Consider the following 23,720-nt stretch of genomic DNA (forward strand, 5'->3'; position numbering starts at 1 on the left):
ATCAAATCCAATCAGTTTCCAGCCCAGAAGCAAGCTTATGGCCATACCTTATTACTAAAACCCTGCCTAAAAGAATATCAATAACCAAATGGTCAAAAAATGATCACGCACCATCCTATTCATTCATAGAAGCTGATTTGAATGAACATATTTAAAAGGATAACAAAGGTTACAAGCATGGTCTTAAATTTCCACGAAATTGTTGAAATTTCCATTGAAATTTCCGATTTCCGTCACCCTCGAAATCGAAATGGTAGTCAATTACTATTCTACATAATCTTCGTCGAAATTTCAACAAATCATTTGAAATTTATCGAAATCTTGAAATTTTAGCAAAACTTGTCGAAATTTTAATTATAGAACAAAATTTCTTTGCAATTCGAATGAGAGATTTAGGAGCGAAGTGAAATTTCTCTCTTAATTTATGTTATTTTTTTTTAATTGAAACAAAAAGATTGTTACAAAGGATTTTGAAATTATATGAAAAAATAAACTTACAACAGCATTTTTATCTACGCATTCACGTATAAAGTATCATTACTTGTACAATAAATAATATTTAAACAATTTAGAAATTTCATTTGTATTAACTGAATAATTTTAATGCACATTATCTAATACACAAATTATATTACAACTTTTCCACCTCATACACAGCATAAATGTATTTAATTTGTAATATATTAGTCCTAAAACTTATGTTATTCCGTCTATTAACCATTTCTAATGTTTCATAAAAGAATTCCATGATTTACTATTGATTTCCATTATTTTTTTAAATCGAAATTGAAATTGACATCAAAATCGATTTTTTTTTCAAAATTTCCTTACTTTTGGAGCTTCAAAATTTGAGTCGAAGTCGAAATTTAAGACCTTGGTTACGAGAGGATACATGGAGGACATGGATATAGAGATAAAAATGAGCCTGATGTTATGATTTTATTTTGCCACGTTGTATGACCTTCTTATAGTGAAAAGCTTCTTTAAGAAAAGAAAAAACATTTAGTAACCTTGAAGAGTGGACAAAACAAAATCCAAGTAGATTTTTTCCCTAACTAGGAGAGGATATAGTTTCTCTTGTGAGGATTATAAAGTTATACCAAGGGAAAGCTTGATTTCACAACATAGAGTTTTAGTATTAGATATTTGTATAAAGAAATGGAAGGAAAAGAGCAACAAAAATCAATGCAAGAGAACTAGGTGATAAAGTCTAAAGGGAGGAAATATAGATTTAAAGATAAAATTATCAACAAAGGTGAGTGGATGGATAGTAGGGGGTCAAACATTCTGCGGAATAGTATGGCTAACTATATTAAAAAGATAGCAAAGGAAATGTTAGGTGAATCCAAAGAAAATTGGTGATAGAATCAAGATGTCCAAAAAGCAATAAAGACAAAATAAAAATAAAAATAAATAAAATAATAAAATCTGGTATAAAACTTGGCAAAATTGTAAAAATATAAAAAACTTTGAAAAGTATAAAGAGACTAGAAAAGAGGCAAAAGAAGTCATTAGTCAAGCTAGACATAGAGGTTATGATAATTTATATGCTAGGCTAGATATGAAAAAAGGGGAAAGAGACACAAATTAGCTAGAGTTAGAGAAAGAAGTGCAAAGATTTAGGTAATGTAAAATGTATAAAGGATGAGAATGATAATATTTTGGTAAAAGAAGAAGACATAAAAGAGAGGTGGGGCAGTTACTTTAAAAGTTGTTTAATGAAATCCAAACTAGAAGTCTAGACCTAGAAGTGACAAGTGAGGAAAAGACTAAAATTATGAGACTTATTCACAAAATTAGAGTCATTGAAGTTAAGATAGCTATAAAAAATATGAAAAGCAAGAAATGTATAGGTCCAGATAACATCCTAATTGAAATTTGGAAATTTTTAGAGGATAAAGGAATTATATGGTCAACTAATCCATTTGACACTATTATAAAAACCAAGAAAATGTTGGATGAATGGAGGAAAAACACATTAATACCTAAATAAAAAAACAAAGGTGGCATTCAAAAATGCAATAACTATAGTAGAATTAAACTTATGGGTCATATGATGAAACTATAGGAAACAATAATTGAACAAAGAACAAGAATAGAAACTAGGGTCTCAGAGAATCAATTTGGTTTTATGCTTGCGAGATTGACAACAAAAGCTATCTATTTACTAAAAAGATTAATGGAGAAGTTCAGGGAAAAGAAGTTGGACTTGCATCTGGTTTTTATTGACCTAAAGAAAGCATATAATATTTTTTAGTGGGTTTTAGAAAATAAGGCAGTATGCAGCAGATATACTGATATTATTAAGGATATGTATGATGAGTAACGATTAGCATTAGGACTATATGAGGAGATTCTAGAGAATTTCCAATCACAATAGGTGTATATCAAGGCTCCACTTTAAGCCCCTAGTTGTGTTTTTTTTTTTTTTTAGTGATTGATGGACTCACGATGAATATCCAAGACGAGATACCATGTTGTATGTTGTTTAAATATGATAATGTTTTGATTGAAGAAAGCAGGAGTAGGGTAAAATCTAAATTAGAACTTTGGAGAATAGTGTTGGAATCTAAAGGCTTTAGAATAAGTAGAAACAAGACAAAATATATGAAATGTAATTTCAACCATGTAAGGAGGAATACTGAAGCTAATATTAAACTTGGTGATCAAGAAATCAAAAGCACTAGTAGATTTCGATATCTTTGATCTATTATGCAAGAGGAGGGAGAGATTGAAGAGGATATGGTACACAGAATTAATGCAGGCTGGGTAAATGGATGTAGTAGACAGAATTAGATGGTTTGTTTATTTGAAATGCAAGCCTAGTAGCACACTTGTAAGGAAGAGTGAGTTAGTTATTGTTTCTGGCATGAAAGGGATAAGGGTAGGCCTAAAATAACTTGTAATGAGGTAGTGAGTAAGGATTTAACAACTCCTAATCTAGTAGAGGAAAATGCTCCCGACCAAGTGAATTGGGAAAAAAGGATTTATGTAGCCCACCTAGTGGGATTTAGGGCTTGATGTTGTTGTTGTTGTTGTTTATTGGCCAAAATGGAGGAGTGCTTCAAGTGTGATGCAATCGCAGAATACCACTAATATTAAAAGGAAATTCTTATACGGCGGCTAAAAGACTAGCTATGCTACGTGGAGCAGAATGCTGAGCAACTAAAAAACAACATATTCAAAAAGTGGTCGAAATGCACATGCTAATGTGGATGAGTGGTGTAACGCTAAAGGATAAATTAAGGAACGAACATGATCGCAATAAGCTAGGCATAGCACTAGTAGAAGATAATATAAGGAGGAGTGGCTTAGATGGTTCGGGCATTTGAAACTTGAATCAAGTAATGCACTAGTGAGAAGGAGTAAGCAAATTATTGTTAAATGACACTAGAAGAGGGAGAGGCAAACCAAAATAACCTAGAATGAGGTGGTGAGAAAAGATTTAATAGACAATGCCCTTGATCGAGTGAATAGGCAGAAAATGATTCATATAACTGAACCCACTTAGTGGGACTTAAGGCTTGTTATTGTTGTTATTTTTTTATCATCCTATTTATGCTAATTTTCCAAGGCAGGTAGGAAGAGACAACATGATTTGGTGTATGCCTATTGTTGCCCTCAAAACAATTGGAAGAAGAAAATATGGGGTAGTTTCAGGGCCTTCTCAAGCTCTAGCGATGGACAGCACAAGCTCTTGCGATAGTCTTCTTTCCCATGCATTCGCCCTTCCATCTCTCTTCTCTTTATCGCACCTATTTCTTGTTATCAATTAGGTGTGCTAGTGGGGGTTATGTTTATCCAGATTGAAGGGAAATCCTTCGATTTGAGGCTGAATCAGGTAGGGAAGGTTCAAGCTCTGTTTGTTCTTGAGAAGAATAGAAAATGCAATCAGTGGGTTTGACTTTCTTCAAGAGCAGCTTTATAGTTTTCTTAGGGATTCTTGGATCTTGTTGGTACTTTGGGCAAGGGATTTCAAAGATTCAGGGTGGGTTACGTTGATTATTGGATAGGGATTCATGCGACTAGGGCAGTGAAATTTTTGAAATTAGGACAAGGATGGAGAGGAAAGAAGTAGTCAATCGCTGAAAGGGGAAGGATGGTCTTAATTTGGGGATTCCTTTGCTGCTTTGGAGAGTTCTTGTTGAGCAAACTTAAATGGAGAAGATAGCAAAACTTTCAATGGAAATCACTCTTGGAGCCAAGTTGTTGCTAGAAGTGTAGGCGACGGTGGCGGTCGATCAGCAAAGAATATATAAAAGATGGTTTGCGGTCATTGTCGGGGAGGTTATAGAAGGAGTTCAATCAATTAGTTTCTCAAGAACAATCGGTGTTGAAGGCCACATTGCCGGCTGGGCATTTGAAAACAGAGGTGACCAGGGTTTTTTGCATGGAAGACGAGTTGACTAAGATAGAATGAGCTAGGCTTGGCCTGTTATCAATTAACATTGATTTGGATCGGCTATTTGAAAATAATAAGAGCCTATTTAACTTTCTGTTGGACCTATTGGTTAAGGATGCCAAAACGCAGTCTCTTGATTTAAAACTGAGCTTGGGTAGTGGGAAACCTTCATTAGAAGAGTAGAAAGGCCACATAACCAGGAAGGCCCAAGAGTTTTTACAGTTCCCTGAACATAAGGGAGCCTGTGTTTAGGGAGTCTCTTTGTCTACAACTAACGAGGATATAGGGGATCATTGTCCTTTGAAGCAGCAACAAATTTCGAACAACGCCCATCTCTGTATGGTGTACAAGATGATGGTATTTTGTTCTTCTTCTAATAACATCTTTGATGGCCATCATCAAGAATGCTTAGATAAAGGAAAAATGCAGGAGACCAAAGGAGGAAGGCTTGATCGGTATTTTGAGAATCATGATTTAATTTTGGTTTGGTGAGAAATCAAGCTAGAAAGGTAGTATGTTCTACTAATTCAAAAGTGGTAAGGTATATGCTTGTTGTAAGGAAATGCAGATGGGTTTTGGAGGGAGGAAATGTATTGAGGATAAGCAAGAGTTTTCTAGTGAGAAAACACATAAAATTATAAAGAAGGATTCCAAAGGGATATTAAGTATATGAGATGAGCCAATCAATGAGAGGGCAAATTTTAGCAAGGAAATTAAGAGATGGGGAGATGTTTCGGATGAGGAAAGCACAAGGAGTAGTGATTTTGAATGTGAAAAATGTCTATTATTAGACCATATTTGGGAACAGCGTAGATATTCCTCATATTCTTCCATTGATTGTCTTGGAGATTTAACTTACATGCTTCCTCCTCCATTAGAAGGTTTAGAAGGTATTAAATTGTTTGAAGAGGAGGTCCCCAAAGATGTTAAAAAGGTAAAGGATGGAATTTTTCCTACTCCCATTCAAGACAAAATTCCCGAGAAGGGCGCTGAAACTTAGAGGTTGTTGGATGACTTGGGCCTCATGTTGTTTGATCAAAGAGGTAATGAAGTCAGGCTTGATGGTGACAAATCCAAGGTGAAAAAGGGTCAAAGGGAATTAGCTATAATTTGAGGAGTTCGGCGAACCATGATGGGAATGGTTTAAAGAAGAGATTTCGAGGCTGATTTTAGCAGTTTTTATTTTTTACATTCATAGGATTTCTAGGTTGTAGGGTGTGATTTAGAAAATTGTCTATGCGAAATAAGTTTGTATAAAATATTCAAAAAAAAAAAAAAACTCAAACGTGTACTTCGCCTGTGTAACACAAATTATCTTTGCACACACAAGAAGTCCCAAGCCCGAATAAAGGAGCAAGATTGTGTTAAGTAGCTAACAATCAGCGTAAAACCTTGTTAGATCCTATTATCATGAATTCTAACCAAATTCACCTAAATCAAGGGAATAGATCGGGTCAGTATCGAAAGGAGAGGGCTAATAAGTTAGCACAAGAAACTAAGATCAGATTAGCAACTCAGAATAAAGGGACTCTTACAGGCAAAAGCATGGAAATAGTGGAAACCATGTTTAGAAGGAAAACTAACTTAATGGGTAGGAGAGAAAGCTAGAGAAATTGAAAAATCATGATTTAAATTTTGGTACACTACAAAAGAGATAAAAACAGAGTGGGAATTATTGTAGACAAACATCTAAAAGTAATGTAGAAGATGTTAAAAGAATAGTAGATAAGATCATTAAATCAAGATAGCTCTAGGCCCAAATATAGTGAATGTCATTAGTGTGTATGCTCCTCAAATAGGCTTAGCAGAAAATATTAAAAGACAATTTTAAGAAGATATGGATAATATTTTACAAGGGATACCAACGTCTAAAAGACATTCATAGGAGCTGATTTGAATGGACACATTGAAAATGATAATATAGGCTATGAGCGGATGCATGGAGGCAATGGATACGGAGATAAAAATGACGTCGGTGACACAATCTTAGATTTTGACATGTCTTATGATTTGGTTATGTTGAATAATTGTTTTATAAAAAGAGAAGAACACTTAATAACTTTCAAAAGTGGACATAATAAAAGCCAAATAGATTTCTTCTTAACTAGGAACATGGGATCGTCTATCTGGTAAGGATTGTAAAGTTATCCCAAGTGAAGTTTTGGCTAGACAACATAGAGTCTAGTATTAGATATACATATAAAAGACATGGAAGAAAAAAAGTAACATGAAACACAAAAGGATTAGATGGTGGAGCTTGAAAAGAGATAATATAGTAAAATTCAAAGATAAAATGATTAAAAGAGTGTTATTGGACTATAGGGGATAAGGTAGATACAAATACTGTTTAGAATAAAATGGCTAATTCTATCGTAAGAAGAGCAAAAAAGGTTTCAGGTGAGTCCAAAGGAAGATACTCAGGTAGTAAAGAAAGTTGGTGGTGGGATCAAGAAGGAGAAAAAGCCATTAAGACAAAAATAATTTGGTATAAAATATGAAAAAAATGGTAGAAATATAGAAAATCTTGAAAAGTATAAAGAGGTGAGAAAGAAAAAAACATAATAATAATAATAATAATAATAAATAAATAAATAAATAAAAATAAAACACCTACTAGCGAAGCTAAGTATAGAGCTTATGATATTTTGCATACTAGACTATACGCAAAAGAAGGAGAAAGTTTATAAACTTGCTAGAGCTGGAGAAAGAAAATGCAAAGTTTTAGGTAATGTAAAATGTATAAAGGACGAGAATGATAATGTCTTAACTAGAGAAGAAGACATAAAGAAGAGGCGGCGAAAATACTATGATTAGTTGTTTAATGAAAACCAAAATGAAAGACTGAACTTGGAAGTGACAAATGAGGAGAAGACTAAAAATAGGAGATTCATTCACAAAATTAGAGTTCTTGAAGTTAAGATGGCATTAAAAAAGATGAAAAGCAGGAAATCTATAGGACCAGATAAAATGCCAATTGAAGTTTGAAAATGTTTAAGGGATAAAGGAAATATTTGGTTAATAATCTATTCAAAATTATTATAAAAACCAAGAAAATTCCACAAGAATGGAAGAAAAGTATGTTAGTAACTCATACAAACACAAAGGTGATATTCAAATTGTAATAACTTTCGTGGAATTAAGATTATGAGTCATACAATGAAACTATAGGAAAGGGTAATTGAACATAGACTAAGACTAGGAACAAGAATTTCACAAAATCAATTTAGTTTTATGCCTACGAGATCAACAACAAAAGCTATTTATCTTTGTTAGAGGTTATATATGTCTTTTAGTATTATTATTATTGAGTGTGCTAGTATGTTAATTAGTGAGAGTCAGTAAGGGTACTATTGTCATTAGAATGTATTTAAATTTGTATTATAAATAGAGGGAGAGACCTATCTTCAAGTTAGGTCATTCATTTTTAATCAAATCTTAACATGGTATCAGAGCATGATTCTATCTAAACCCTATTTGCCTCAGTCGTCACTGGAAAACACTATTCCTGAGGCTGTTTTTCCCTATTCCACCTCCATCCCATAAAAAATCACAAAACCAACCATATACCTAAAATCAAACACCCCCCCCCCCCCGAGATGACCCACCCCACAAAATCCCATTGCCAAAGGGCCCCCCACATGCCCCCATGCACCGACAAGGCTAATCCCACTCGTCGGCGCATGAAAGCAATTCTAGCCACTTTTTTCTTTTTTCTTTTTTTCCTTCTGCCATGCTCTAATTTCTTCTTTAGACTATATTATCAAGCTGTTAGGCCAGTTTTTTGCTAAAAAATTCAACCTTTTTGACCATTCACTCGCGGTATTCTGTTAATTTCTGTTCAGGGTTTGTGAAGGCTTCCTTGTGAGTTTTTTGGAGCCGCAGCAGCATTCGTATGCTCAATTGTGAGTCTGTAGCAGTGCTATAACCATCAGTGAGTTGTTCCCCTTGTCCATGGTTGCGTCGGTGTTTCACATGGTTTGTGATTGTTCCGATTATTGATTGTTCTTCTTGTTTTTGGTGTGGTTGTTGTTTGCAAGTGCTATGGGAGCACTATATCCATTAGTGAGTTATTCACCTCGTCCGTCGTTGTGTCAGTGCTTCACATAGTTTGTGATTGTCCCAATTAATTTTGAATGTTCTTCTTGTTTTTGGTGTGCTGATTTGTGAGTGTTGGGATGGAACCTATGAATCCCAAAATTTAGTTTCCTACATTACTGCCGCAAATAACGATGCAAAAGTTAGATGGAAAGCACTATGTTCAATGGTCTAAAGCTGTTCGGATTTATTTAACAAGATTAGGGAAATCTGACCACTTGCCCCAATTTGAGTCTTCTGATGAGAAGAGAAAATACGGGTGGGTTCAGAAAGATGCCTTGATTGTTTCTCTTTTATGGACTTCGATGGAGCCGCAGATTGCACAGATGTGTATGCATCTAGATACGTGCAAGTGGAATTATGTCAAACTTCTTTACTCCAGTAACATTACAAGTATGTATGATTTATCCTAGGAGTACCTTCAGTTACAACAAGGAGATAGGAGCATTGCAGATTATTTTGGAGAGATGAAGCGTATTCATGAGGAGCTTAACGTCGTGCAACCTATAACTGACAATGTTCGTGAGATGCACAAGCAAAGGGAGCAGATGATAGTTCTTTGTGTTCTAGCATGCTTGAGACCTAAGTTTGAGGCAGTTCGGTCCCAGGTACTTAGTAATGTTGCGTTGCCATCATTTCCTAATGTTTATTCTCGTGTCCTTCGTGCTTCCTTTTACACGCATTCTCCTGTTCTTGCATCTGGCTCTGAGAGGACGGCCTTTGCTACATAGAATGATTCTATTTCTCTACCAAACAAAAACAAAAGTTATCGCAGTGGTTCAAGTAGTCGAAGTGGTAGAGACGGACGAGGCAAAGGTACTCATCGCAAATGCACTCATCTTAGACGGCGTAATCATGGTATTGAGAAATGTTGGGATCTTCATGGCAGACATTCACATGTTGCCAATGCAGCCACCACTAACTTCACACCTTTAGGGGCAGCCAATGCAGCCACCACCAACTCCTCACCTTTGGGGTCAAATGGGGGGCAACGTATTGTATGTCTTATCTCTATATCAGAGGAAGAGTATTACAAGTTCCAATAGTATCAAGCGTCACAACAAGCTTCTCCTCCCATTGCCTCACTTGCCCAATCCGGTAAGCACACGGTATGCCTGTCATCTAGTACTTCTCGTCCCAGTACTTAGGTCATAGATTCAGCTGCCACCAAGGTCTTAAATTTCGATTTCGACTCAAATTTTGAAGCTCCAAAAGTACGGAAATTTCGACAGAAATTTAGATTTCGATTTCGATTTGAAAAAATAACGGAAACTAGTAGTAAAGCATGAAATTATTTGTGAAACTTTAGAAATGGTTAACAAACATAATAATATAAGTTTTAAGACTAACATATTACAAATTAAATACATCTATGTTTTGTATGAAGTGGAAAAGTTATAAAATAGTATGTGTATCAAACATGCTTGTAAGATAATGTACATTAAACATATTCAGTTAATGCAAATGAACTTCATAAATCATTTAAAAATTATTTATTATTCAAATATTGATAATTTAGACATGAATGGTTAAATAAAATATTATTATAAGTTTATTTTGTCATATAATTGCAAAAGCACTTGTGATAACCTTTTGTTTCAATAACATAAATTAAAAGAGAAATTTCACTTCACTCTTGAATCTCTCGTTTGAATTTCGACAAAATTTCATTGCATAGTTAAAATTTTGACAAATTTCGCTAAAATTTCGAGGTTTTGATAAATTTAGGATGATTCGTTGAGATTTCAACGGAAATTATGCAAAACAGAAATCGACTGCCATTTCGATTTTGAGGGCGATGGAAATCGAAAATTTCGACGAAAATTTCAACAATTTCGTGGAAATTTAAGACCATGGCTGCCATTGATCATATCATAGGTATACCTAGCTTTTTCTCCACTCTTCAATATCCTGCAAATTTACCTTGTGTAACTCATACTAATGGATCCACTACTGTAGTCGAGGGAATTGGGACTGTAAATCCCACTTCTTCTATTTCTCTTCATTCGATTTTATATATTCCCAAATTTCCTTTCAATCTTATGTTTGTTAGCAAAATTACTAAATCCACGAATTGTTAAGTGACATTCTTCCCTGATTCTTTGGTTATTCAAGATTTGAAGATGAGGAAGACGATTAGCGGAGGGCATGAAGCATGGTTTTAAATCGCAGTAGTGGGTAGCGTAATGTAACGGTAACGGGTGTAACGGGAAGCGGGAGTAGCGGATGTCACATAATGGGAAGCGGGTGTAACAGCCGTGAATAGTTTTTGAAGCACACACAACCTTCTATTAGATACATAAGATATGTGAATAATACAAATATAAAATAACTAGAAACGAAAGAAGGTTGAAGTTGAAAAATATAGAACATATATATAACAAAACTAATATTATCAAAATAAAATATTTTCCTAACAAGTTAATATTTTCAAATTCTTAATTAATGCATCTCTTGTGAGTATTTAAAGAAATAGTAAATTTTGTATCATTGTTATCCTCACTATAATCTTTTCGCCCTCTTGCCACATGGCATATATTGAGAATGATTATGAAAGAGGGAAAAAGTGAGAAGAAAATGTTGGGGTTGGATCTAGAAGCGACAATCACACACAAGCAAAATATAGACACCAAAGATTTAATGTGGTTCGGTCCAATCTAACCTACGTCCATGGAGCACACACAACTTCACTATAAACTAGGAGAATTTCAAGGAGGAGCAGCTCTACTCAACTCTACTCTCTCTCTCTCTCTCAACGCAACTTCCACTCTGCCTCAAAACTACGCACAGCTTCAACACACTCTCTACACACAAATTACACACACACACATCACATATATATATACATGACAGGGGGTAAAAAATTCAAAGGGCAGTTGGCCAAATTCAACCATGGTAGGCAAGGTTGGTGGCCACTGGTCTCCAACGTCAACAAAGCAGTTGGTCAGTGCGGCTACCAACGACTCCACATTCTACATCTCAACAATCTCTCACTTGGAGACGGAAGCAGCATCTCAACCAGTGTATAGGTAAATGGTGTGCTTATATCTATTTTCAAGCATGAAGACCAACTGAAGTTGAGCACAACTTCAACTTCTCTATAGTCACAACTGGTGCAAATATGTTGGTGTAGTCGATTCCTTCCTCCTGCTCGAAGCCTTTGACTACCAACTGAGCATTGTATCTCCTAGAGCCATCATGCTCCTCTTTAATCTTGTACACCAAATTGTTGTGAAAAGCCTTCTTACCTTTGGGCAACTCAGCTAGTTCCCACGTTTTGTTAAAGGTGAGGGACTTCATCTCGTCCTTCATCGCAAGCTCCCACTTGCTCATATCTGCCACCTGACATGCTTCATCATAGCATTCAGGCTCTCCTTCATCTATAAGAAGTAAATAATCCAGGTGAGAAGATCTCCTTAGGTCCAGAGCTGGAGTAGGAGATGGTGGTGCGACGATCTGCTCCACTGGTTCCTCCGCCTGAGGGTTCTCGGCATTTTGTTGTTGCGTCCCAACACCTTCTGGGACATCATCCATATCTACATAGGTTGATTCATTTTGAACTAGTTCGATGGATTCTGTTGTGTGTCTGTCTTTGTACATCACCTTTTCGTTGAAGATCACGTCTCTGCTTTTGATTAGCTTCTTGTTTTCATCGTCCCAAATACAAAACCCATACTCATCTTTACGTAGCCGACGAAGGTTCATTTCCGGGACTTAGGATCAAGCCTATTTCTGACATGATCACTGATATGTACATACGCAACACAACAAAAAACTTTCAAATTTGAAAGTCTCACCTCTTTTCCGCTCTATACCTCTTCTAATAGATGGTGGTCCAATGGTACTGATGGACCCCTGTTAATCAAGTATGTTGTTGTGCCGACTGCTTCTGCCCAGAACTGCATTGGTAAGTCTGACTGTATATGCATGCTTCTACCTCTTTCAGTGAATGTTCGGTTCATCCGCTCGGCTACGCCGTTGTGCTGGGGCGTACCTAGCACAGTTCTTTTCATCCTGATACCGTGCTCGCGGCAGAATTTCTTAAATCTAGTGTCTTCATTCTCACCACCGTCGTCGGTTCTCAGCTTCTTGATTTTCAAACCAGTTTCATTTTCAACCATTGTTTTCCATACCTTGAAAGCATCTAATACTTCCGACTTATACTTCACAAAGTAAACTCATACCTTCCGAGAATGATCGCCAATGAACGTGATTAAGTAATTCCTTCTGCCTATGGATGAGACGGGCGTCGGTCCCCATACATCTGAGTGAAGTAGTTCTAGTCTCTCCTTCTTTGGGGCACAGGGGTATGACTAGAAAATGACCCTCTTCTGTTTCCCGAGTATGCAATCCTCACACATGTCAATTTCTACTGACCGTAGACCACTCAATTCTCCCTTTGAGTCCCTTCTCGCTCATGTGACCGAGTCATTAGTACCAGATGTTGCTATTGTCATTTCTTGCAGCAACTGAAATAGACATAGAAGCATTGAAGGTTAGATAAAGTGTTCCAATTTTCTTACCCCATGCAATCATTAGTACACCCTTTGAAACCTTCCATTCATCGCCAACGAGTCGTCATGTATCCCTCATCTGCCAGTTGACCAACTGAGATCAAGTTCTTTCTCAGGTTTGGAATATATCTGACATCCTTTAGCTTCCATACTGACCCGTTTATCTTGATCTTCACAATTCCCTTGCCGACTATGTCACAAGGTTGATCGTTGCCAAGTACACCTTACCAAAATTACCTGGTGTGTACTTCTCTAGGCAATCTCTGCTGCAAGTGGCATGAAATGAGGCTCCGGAGTCTAAGACCCAAGAGTCCTGCTTGTTCTCCAAAGAGCATATCAGTGCATCTTTCTCTCCTCAAGAAGAGGTGAGATTTGCTTCTGTCTTCACCTCAAATTCTTGTCTCGGACCTTTGCACTGGTTTCTGAAATGCCCGGCCTTTCCACAGTTCTAGCACTCAATGTTCTTTGTGCCCTAAGAACCTCTGGGATTTCTGGATCTAGACCGCCTAGTCCTAGATCTGCTGCGACTGTTTGATCGCCTATGCCCGCTTCTTTTCCCTTAGCTTTCCACGTTCAAGGCTGAACTTGAACTGGAGGCATTATTTGACTGCATTTTGATCTCTTCCGTCAAAATCATGATGATGACCTCATTGTACTTCAGCTTCGATTTTCCTGTGGAGCTACTGATCGCAGTAACAATACCTTTCCAACTCTTAAGCAGCTAACTAAGAATCAGTACGGCACGGATCACATTGTCAAATGTAATTCCAACCGACGTGAGTTGATCCGATAGCTTGTTGAAATTGTTCAGGTGTTTGCTAAAACTTTTACCTACAGGCATGTTCATTGTAAACAACTTTTTCATTAGGTGTACCTTATTAGCGGCTGATGGCTGCTCATACATGTTGAAGAGCGCATCCATAAAGGACTTTGTGGTTGTCAAGTGCTTGATATTGAAGGCAAAAGACTTTGCCAACGTCATCCTGATAGCCCGGAGAGCTTTTCAATCAAGCAACTCCTACTCGCCCTCCTTGATGGATTTGGCTTCTCCTTCAATGGTAAGTGCAACTCCTTACCAAACAAGTAGTCCTCAATCTGCATTTTCTAAAAACCGAAATTGGTGCCGCCAAACATTTCGATCTGTGAGCTTTTTTCATTCAACATCTCGATTCGTCGATCTAGAGACGGAATTAGCTTAAACAGATAACATAGTTGGATCCGGAATGGCCGAAAACCTTAGAAATGGTTCAAGTCATACGAAAAACGGACCCGAAATGGCTTCAAAAAGCCTGGTCAAACTTCTAGTGAAAGAGTCAAACTTTGGTAAACTATAACGAAATATTTTGATGGCATTAGTGAAGCCGTTAATTGACGTCATTTGCTGACGTGGCACTTTGGGCCCACTGCTACCGTGGTAGATGACGTGGCATGATTCCCAACTGACATGGCAGCTCACTGTGTTGCCAACTCGGCGCTGACATGGTGACTTGATGCGACGCTGACTCGGACGGATGACGCAATGTTGATGTCACCTTCTTCTTCCTTCAGCCTCGCCGGGAGTTCGCCGGCGCATGGGCGTGCATAAGGACACCTGCCGATCACCAGTGGGAGCATGAAGGCGCGTCGTCTTTACGTTGGCGGTGCGTGCAAGTGCGTGCGCCTATGGCTGAGCTCCGTTCGAGCTTCGGTTACCACTGTTGGCTTCATCTCGACGAGAGGAACACGTTGGTGGCCTCAAAACTGAGTTTTGAGATACTGGACAGAGACTCTGATCTTGCAATTTTGCTCGAATATGTGATTTTGCTCTAACCTCGCTCTGATACCAATTGTTGGGGTTGGATCTAGGAGCAATAATCACACACAAGCAAAATATAGACACCAAGATTTAACGTGGTTCGATCCAATTTGACCTACGTCCAAGGAGCACACACAACTTCACTATAAACTAGGAGAATTACAAGGAGGAGGAGCGGTTCTGCTCAACTTTACTCCCTCTCTCAACACAACTTCCACTCTGCCTCAAAACTGCGCACAGCTTCAACACACTCTCTACACACAAATTACACACACACACATCACATATATATATACATGATGGGGGGTAAAAAATTCAAAGGGCAGTTGGCTAAATTCAACCATGGTAGGCAACGGTGGTGTATGCCGGTCTCCAACATTAACGAAAGCAGCTGGTTGGTGCGACTGCTGACGACTCCACATTCTGCATCTCAACAGAAAAAGTAAAAAATAAAATAATTTTTTTGGCGTAATAGTCCTATAGCGGTTACGTAACGGCCGTAGCGGCCTTTACGCAATGGTCGTGGTCCGTAATGGCCGCTACAGTTGTGATTTTCTTCCCACCGATTTTGTGATGTTTAACGGTATCGATAACCCAAAAAACCGTTACATAACAGCGTTATGTAACGGTTGCGGCCTTTATTTAAAAGCATGGCGTGAAGCTGGTGGACTCTATCACTTTGAGCTACTATCTCCTTCTACTGCCTACGCTACCGCTGCCACACCTTTCCGAAGTCATTGTCACTTGGGTCATCCTTCATTGGAAAAGTTAAAATGTCTTGTTCCTAGTTTGAGTTCTGTGTCTAGTCTCGACTGTGAGTCTTGTCAATTAGGAAAGCACCATCGTGTTTCTTTTGCTTCCCGGGTCAATAAACAGGCTGCAAGCCCTTTTATGTTAGTTCATTCAGATGTATGGGGTCCTAGTAGGGTCGTGCCCAAGTTGGGCTTCCAGTACTTTGTAACATTTATGGATGATTATTCAAGAATGACTTGGTTATATTTAATAAAGATCGTTATGAGTTATTTCATGTATTTTGTGCCTTTTGTTCTGAAATAAAGACTTAATTTGGTTTGCTAGTTCGAATACTTCGAAGTGACAATGCTAAAGAGTTTTTCAATGCACAATTCACTACTCATATGATTCAGTTTGGTATTATTCATCAATCATCCAATGCCCACACTCCTCAACAAAATGGGGTCGCAAAGCGAAAAATAGACGTCTTCTTAAAATCTCTCGTGCTTTACTTTATCAAATGGATGTACCTAAAGTGTTTTGGAGTAATGTTGTACTTATTGCTTGTTATCTGATCAACAGAATGTCATCTTATGTTCTTAGTGATAAAATTCCCCACTCCATTCTTTTTCCTTATTCACCTTTATTTTCTCTTCCTACTCATACATTTGGGTGTGTGCCCTTAGTTCATCAACTAACTCATGGAGTGGAAAGTTGGATCCTCGTGCAATAAAATGTGTCTTTCTGGGCTACTCAAATACTCAAAAGGGATATCGTTGTTATAGTCTTGTGTTGCATCGCTTCTTTGTTCCTACCGATGTTACCTTCTTTGAGTCTACACCTTACTACACTCAGTCATTGAGCACTTCTAAGCTCAATGAGTCTCTTCCTTTGCCTAATCTTCCAAATTCTACTTTGCTGTCCTTGCCCAACCAACCATTTAAGTCTCCATATAGTTCGAGTCCTTCTCATCGCCTTGATCATCCTAATTTGTAGGTATATTCACGATGGCAGCTCCAAGGAAGAGAGTCCTCTCTAGCTTCTACTACCATGCCTTTGGTTTCCTCATCTGATGATCATACTTCTTATGATGTTGATCCTCCTATTGTTGTTCGAAAAGGTAAAAGCACATGTATCCAAATCTGCTATTGCTTTGGCTTAAACACAAGCAAATCAACACCCAGTGATAGGATATAAGCATTGATGGCCATTATAAGCTCAATACAATATTATAGTTGCATAACAATGCACTCAATGAGGTGTGGTAAAGGGCCAACAAAGAAAATAAGAAAACGGATACATGAAACGTACATCAATGAGTAGGGCTATGCTCAACACCCCATTTCCAACTATGTTTCTTATGACTCCTTATCACCCTCCTATTATTGTTTTGTCACTACTCTATCATCTACTACCCTTCCTAAATTTGTTTCAGACGCTTCAACCCATTCAGGATGGAGGAATGCTATGGTTGATGAGATGAATGCTTTACATGACAATGGTACTTGGGACTTGGTACCTCTTCCTCCTGACAAGTCTATTGCTGGTTGTCGTTGGGTTTACACTATAAAAGTCAACCCCGATGGTTCTGTGGCTTGTCTAAAGGCTCATCTTGTTGCTAAGGGAAACACTCTGGTGTATGGTCTAGATTATTCTAATACTTTTTTCTCCGGTTGCCAAACTTACATCAGTACGTCTGCTCATCTCCTTGGCTACTACTTGTCACTAGCCTTTGCATCAGTTAGATATAAAATAAAATAAAATAAAAAGTCTTCTTGCATGGTGACCTTGAGGAGGAGGTTTATATGGAGCAACCACCTAGGTTTGTAGCTCAGGGGGAGTCGGCTTAGTGTGTCGACTCAAGAAGGCTTTATATGGTTTAAAACAGTCTCTCAGAGCATGGTTTGGTCGTTTTGGTGCCGTAGTACGTGAGTTTGGTCTTTGACTGTGTGTTGTGGATCATTCCATGTTTTATTGTCATACTTCATCGAGTATGATCCTTCTTATTGTTTATGTGGATGATATTATTATTATAGGTGATGATGATAAAGGTATTTAGAGTCTCAAACTTTTTCTACAGACTAAATTTCAGACCAAAGATTTGGGACTGTTGAAATACTTCTTCAGTAAAGAAGTATCGAGATATCGTATCGAAACTTTTGTCACAAAGGAAGTATGTTCTTGATCTGTTAGATGAAACTAGCTTGTTAGGATCTAAACCAGTTGATATACCCATGGATCCTAACAGCAAGTTAATGCCAAATATGGGTGATTTGCCGCCTAATCCTAGACAATACCAAAGACTTGTTGGAAAGTTGAATCATCTCACAGTTACTCAACCGGATATATCTTTTGCAACAAGTGTTGTGAGTCAGTTTTTAGATTCTCCGAGGACAAGTCAATGAAACACAATAATTCACATCTTGAGATATCTCAAAGGTGTACCTGGGAGAGATCTTTAATATCGTCATCAGGGTCACACTTATATCCATAAAAACACAGATGCAAATTGGCTGGATCACCTTCCAATTGGAGATCCACCATCGGGTACTGTATCTTGGTTGGTCATAATTTGGTTTCTTGGAAAAGTAAGAAACAAACTGCAATGGCAAGGTTAAGTGCTAAATCAAAATATAGAGCTATGGCTCACACTACCTATGAACTTGTCTAGTTGAAAAACATGTTGGAAGAATTGGGTTTTCCTCATTCTCAACCTATGAAGTTGATGTGTGACAATCAAGTTGCTCTTCATATTGCTTCCAACCCGGTCTTTCATGAGCGGACAAAGCACATTGAAGTTGATTTCCAATTTGTTCAAGAGAAACTTGTGTAGAAGCTCATTACAACTGCTTATGCGAAGTCGGACATGCAACTTGCTCATTTGTTTACCAAAGCGTTGGGGGTGCTTGTGTCAGATTCATTTGTAACAAGCTAGGAGCTTATGACATTTATGTTCCAGCTTGAGGGGGAGTGTTAGAGGTTACATATGTCATTTAGTATTATTATTATCGAGTGTGTTAGTATGTTAATTAGTGAATTAGTAAGGGTATCATTGTCATTAGAATGTATTTAAATTTGCATTATAAATAAAGGGAGAGACCTATCTTCAAGTTAGATCACTCATTTTTAATCAAATCTTAACAATCTTTTAAGAAGCAGGAAAAGAAAAGGAAATTGCATATGGTTTTTATTGACCTAGGGAAAGCTTATGATAGAGTGCCTCAGGAAGTTCTTTGGTGGGCCTCATAAAAGAAGGGGGTTTGTGTAGTAGATATACTGAGGTGATTAAGGATATGTATGATGCAGTAATAACCAACGTTAGGACTGTAGGAGGGGAATCTAGAGATTATCCAATCACAATAAGTGTACATCAAGGTTTTACTTTGAGTCCTTACCTTTTTTTCTTTAGTGATTGAAGAACTTACTAGGAATATTCAAAATAAGGTCCCTTGGTGAATGTTGTTTGCAGATGATATCGTGTTGATTGATGGTAGTAGGAGAGGAGTGGAATCTAAACTGGAACTTTGGAGAGCCACATTAGAGTCTAAAGGGTTTAGGATAAGTAGGAATAAACAAAATATATGAAATGTAGTTTCAATAATGTAACAAGTAGTAGTGGATAGAAGATTAAAATTGATAATCAAGAGATAATTAGTACTAATAGATTTAGATATCTTGGATTTATTATGCAAGCAGAAAGGGAAATTGAAGAAGAAATAATACATAGAATTAAAATAGGTTGGGTAAAATGGAGTGCTTCAGGTGCGCTGTGTGATCATATAATATCCTTAAAATTAAAAAGGAAGTTCTTTAAGATGGCTATAAGGCCAGCTATGCTTTATGGTTCAGAATGTTGGGCATCTAAGAAACAACATGTACAAAAAGTAAGCTAAAATGCAAATGTTAAAGAGGATGAGTGGTATTATATTAAAAAATAAATAAAAAATAAGCATATACGCAATAATTTAGGCATAGCACCAATCGAAGACAAGATAAGGTAAGGGCAGCATAGACGGTTTGGGCATTTGAAACGCAGGCCTAGTAGAGCACTTGTAAGAAAAGTGAGTTAGTTATTATTTCTAGCATGAAAAAAGGTAGGGGTAGGCCTAAAATAACTTGCAATGAAGTAGTGAGGAAGGATTTAATAGGCTTTAATATAATAGAGGAAAACACTCTCGATCAAGTGAATTGGCGGGAAAGGATTCATGCAGCCAACCCCACCCAGTGGGACTAAAGGCTTGTTATTATTGTTGCTGTATTTTTTATATTTCGATTTTATTTTGTTTTTATCTTTTTTGAGGATTTAGTATCCTCGCCTTGATTGTACATTCTCTACCTTAATACATCTTCTTTTATTATCAGAAAAAAGTAAGGGGGGTTTCATAATGGGAGCACTTGCATTCATGAATGGTTTTTATTAATAGTAATAGGTGACATCATTAATAGGATAAAAAATTACATACACAATCATTTAGACAAAGGAAGTTTTTGCACTTTTTTTTTCCTATCCTACTCAAGCACAATCATCCCTCTTGTTTAAAAAAGAAAAAATTGTCCAAGGCCTCAAACTCGAATAGGTTATTTGCATTCATAGATAAAAGCATCTCCCCACCAAAATAACAAAATAGTCTCATAAAGATGGGCCTAATATTTACAATGGCATTTTTGAATTGCCATTTGAGGCAAGACCTCACATTGAGGGGAAAACCATAAACCATGAGGTAGTTGACCTCAAAGGCATGCACCTCAACTCCTAAGCATGCACCTTCTGCCCATTTAAGTTGGGAAGGTCTCTGCTTTAAACATAAATTTGGGGAAGAGTGGGATAGCTTGTACTAATTTGGGCATTTCTAGATTTTTTATTTGTCCTCTTTAGGTCGGTTTGGTATTCTTGATTGGCCTTTGATTTAGTTAGGTGTGCCTCTAGGTGGTAATCATAGGCCGGTTGGGTTTTGGTATCCTATGGTGGAGAAAGTGTCTAAAAGGTTGGATATGGATGGAAGTGTGCTACATTTTCTCTAGTTTTGTATTATTATTTAGGCATGCTTGCTAGGATTCTTCTATCTCTCATGTCTATTTTTAGAATTCCTGTGGTGTAGCCAGTAAAATTGAGAAAATCAAGAGATTTTCCAGAGTCTCGGGTGAGGTAGAAAAAAAATATTATCTAGTTAGTTGGGAAGTTGTTCATAGGTCTAAAAAAGAGGGGGCTTGAGTCTTGGAAAATTTGTGACTAAGACCCATCGCTTTAATGGGTAAATGGTTGACATTTTCCCTTATGGGAGTCATCACTTTGGCACAAAATTATTTTTATTTTTTTAGAAAAAAGAGCGTAAGAAATCATCTTTAGACGATAAAAGGAAAAAAAAACAAAAATTATCAATACAGCACTGCTGCCAATCATGATGTAGAAGTAGAACTGCATATAGCCTTGAGATTTATCTATCATCAACACATTATTGACAGCACATTCTACATGGACACAGTCTACCTATATTAGTACCCCAAATAAAAGAAAACAAATAGAATAAAAAGAAAGTTTTTTCCTCATCTAGCATTAGCAATCATCATGAAGAATGTCAAAATCAAAAGAACACTACAATAAAAAATGTTGAATGATACAACATCACCTGCTTGTAGAGCCGGACAGCTTTGCTCTTTTTTTGAGTTGAGAACAAAACTTTGGGAGTACGATCAGCTTCAAGAAAAGGATCCTGTCCATATATCCGAAATATTGGACGACAACCTCCCTCTCCATCAAAATTAGGAATAAATCTGATCATGATGCAGTCAAAGGTGAGTGCCCTGTCCAACGGTGGCCATTCTGTGGCCACATTTCTCCTTGAGACATACTGTAAATATCTTAATTGAGAAGGGAGAGGATTCAGTGGCGAAAGCAACTGCAACAACTCACGAGGAGCCTGCTTGTATATCATATCCAGTGTTTTCTGCTCTCCTGTGTACAGCTTCCTATAAATTAATAGTGCAGCCAGTATAAATGCCAAAACTGGCCAACCGCCACGTTCACAGTGCATTAATAACACGTTATGCTGACCAAGAGAAAGCCAGCTTTCACATGATCTCAGAAAATGATGTATCACCTCTATTGTTAGTAATGGGCAACCTTCATATTGTCGAGGGTAGTCCATTACAGTCATATCATACTCGGAAAAAACATTAGCAGTTTGACTCTCTGTCCCCTCCTCGCGGAAATTGAACACCAAGAATGAAGCATCAGAGCAGTGATCTCGAAGTTGGCTGATTATGCCTCCTACATAAACTTTAAAGTCTTCTTCTCCCAAAGCATCAGTAGTAAAGCAACAATCAAAAACTACATTAAAACACGCATAACCATCAGCCACAAATCAGATATCTTCTAAATAGCCAACCAATGAAAATTATGACTTAAAGATATCATATCCCTAGCCTGGAAGTAAAGTAGTAAACAGTGTAAACTCAATTAATTCAACCATAAAATACTAATTTGGAAAAAAAAAATTAGAAACTGTAGGGAGTTTAAAATCATAAAAGACAATCTTTCCATTTTTATATATTCATTTATTTTTTTGACAGACAAAGAAAAGGAAAAACCATGGAGAAAAACATATCTTCCCAATGCAAAAGAAAATAAAAAGGTTAAAAAGAAGAAAGTAAATGAAAATGTAAGACTTTTCAAGCAGGAGAATGGATATATATATATATATACAGATATATATATATATATATATATATTCCTTTTTTTTGGCTTTACACTCCTTGAGATTGCAATAAAAGGAGATCAACTACGGGGTACTGCAATTTGCAGGTTTGTGGTAGCCTGGTAGGTAATATAGTTTTGTGGATAAGCAAGAAGCAAGGCACATACCATGTAAGTTGATGTGCTTGAAAAAAGGCTGCCGTCTTCATTGCCAGTAATCCAATATTCCATGAGTACAAAAAATATTGAAGTGGATTGCCATTTTGTACACGATAATGTTATGTCAAAGAAGAGTTCTACATCCTATATAGATTCGGAAGAGCAACTGGCTAATGTCTTCACCAAATCTCTAGGCATTAGACATTCTTTCACACACTTGTAGCAAGAAAGGCATGGGAAACATATATGCCCCCAGCTTGAGGGGCAGCATTAGGAGGTTAAGTGTTCTGTAAGTAGGGGGTTTACTTGTCACACCAATATTCATAATGATGTTTTAGTAAATGTAATGATTATTTTACTATTATACAAGCACGAGCTCCCTCAAACAAGTACAGTAACCTAGTTCCTATATCTTTATCCTAATTCCAAGTAACGTGGTATCAGAGCTTTGGTTCCAGAAGGTCCTCCATTTCAGTCTTATTTGTATTTTCTCCTGTGACATATATCATACTGCACTTTGTTTTGTTTGTGCTCGTGCACTAGTTCAAGTTCATTAGTTTGCTTCTTCACATGCCAGATGGGATTGCACTTGAGGGATGGCATAAATAACTTAATATACATTTACAATGTGAAGTGGTGAAGTGATCCACCACCTAACAACTTAAGCTTTTAGGTGAAGTGGTGATCTAACGATGTGGTAAAAAGTGGGTCAAGATCAGCAAAGGATTGAGTCCTTCACTGAGTTCACAATCATGGCGCCTCTCTCAGGAACTCTTCTCTCGGTGCAAGATTCTGTCTTCATGACAACACTCATCCTTGTTGTCGTTGACTTCTCAGCCTCAAGTTTTTTTGTTCGATTGAGGAAGATCAGAGCCCTAGCATAAACGCCTCCCCTCCCATGCTGATCGCTGGACCTCTCTGGCTTCCATATTCTTTCAACTTTGAGTCTAGACGCTGTCGAATGCTTCTTTCTTGAAGACGGTCATATTGACAAGAAAAGGAGAAACTCTCAAAGGCTTCCCCTATTTCTCAGTTACTTCTAGAACCAGATACAGTGCATGAAATATTCTTGTGATTCTGGGGGGAGGGATTAAGATGAGGGGCCATTCTATAGTAGAGACTGAGAGAGAAAAATCTTTAATGCAAATCACCTTGATCATACAGCGTTCTGTCTCTCAGAAATTGCAAAGAGACAAGTGTCTTTCATCTTGCTGAAGAAAGAGGAGTTTTGTGGATTTTGAGATCCTTGGGGGTGATATGTTCAGGGCATCAATGGGCAGCAGTTGTGAATTGTAGGGATGCGATTTTCAGAGGAGGCGGCTGCTGGGT

General features: G+C 37.3%; 1 protein-coding gene across 4 annotated transcripts in view; it reads right to left on the bottom strand.

The window, feature by feature from the left end:
• Window positions 1-23,720, bottom strand: part of LOC131158870 (formin-like protein 18) — a 117,304-nt gene that overhangs the window by 65,408 nt on the left and 28,176 nt on the right. For all 4 annotated transcript variants that reach the window (XR_009137528.1, XR_009137527.1, XR_009137529.1 and 1 more), the window contains exon 2: window positions 21,166-21,866. Coding sequence is in view for 1 of the 4 variants with exons in the window: in XM_058113796.1 (XP_057969779.1) it covers window positions 21,166-21,866 (701 nt within the window). In the remaining 3 variants the exon portion in view is untranslated. The remainder of the gene's footprint in view (window positions 1-21,165; window positions 21,867-23,720) is intronic.

This window comes from Malania oleifera, chromosome 6 (genome assembly GCF_029873635.1).
Source record: "Malania oleifera isolate guangnan ecotype guangnan chromosome 6, ASM2987363v1, whole genome shotgun sequence".
In the NCBI taxonomy this organism is placed as follows: domain Eukaryota; kingdom Viridiplantae; phylum Streptophyta; class Magnoliopsida; order Santalales; family Ximeniaceae; genus Malania; species Malania oleifera.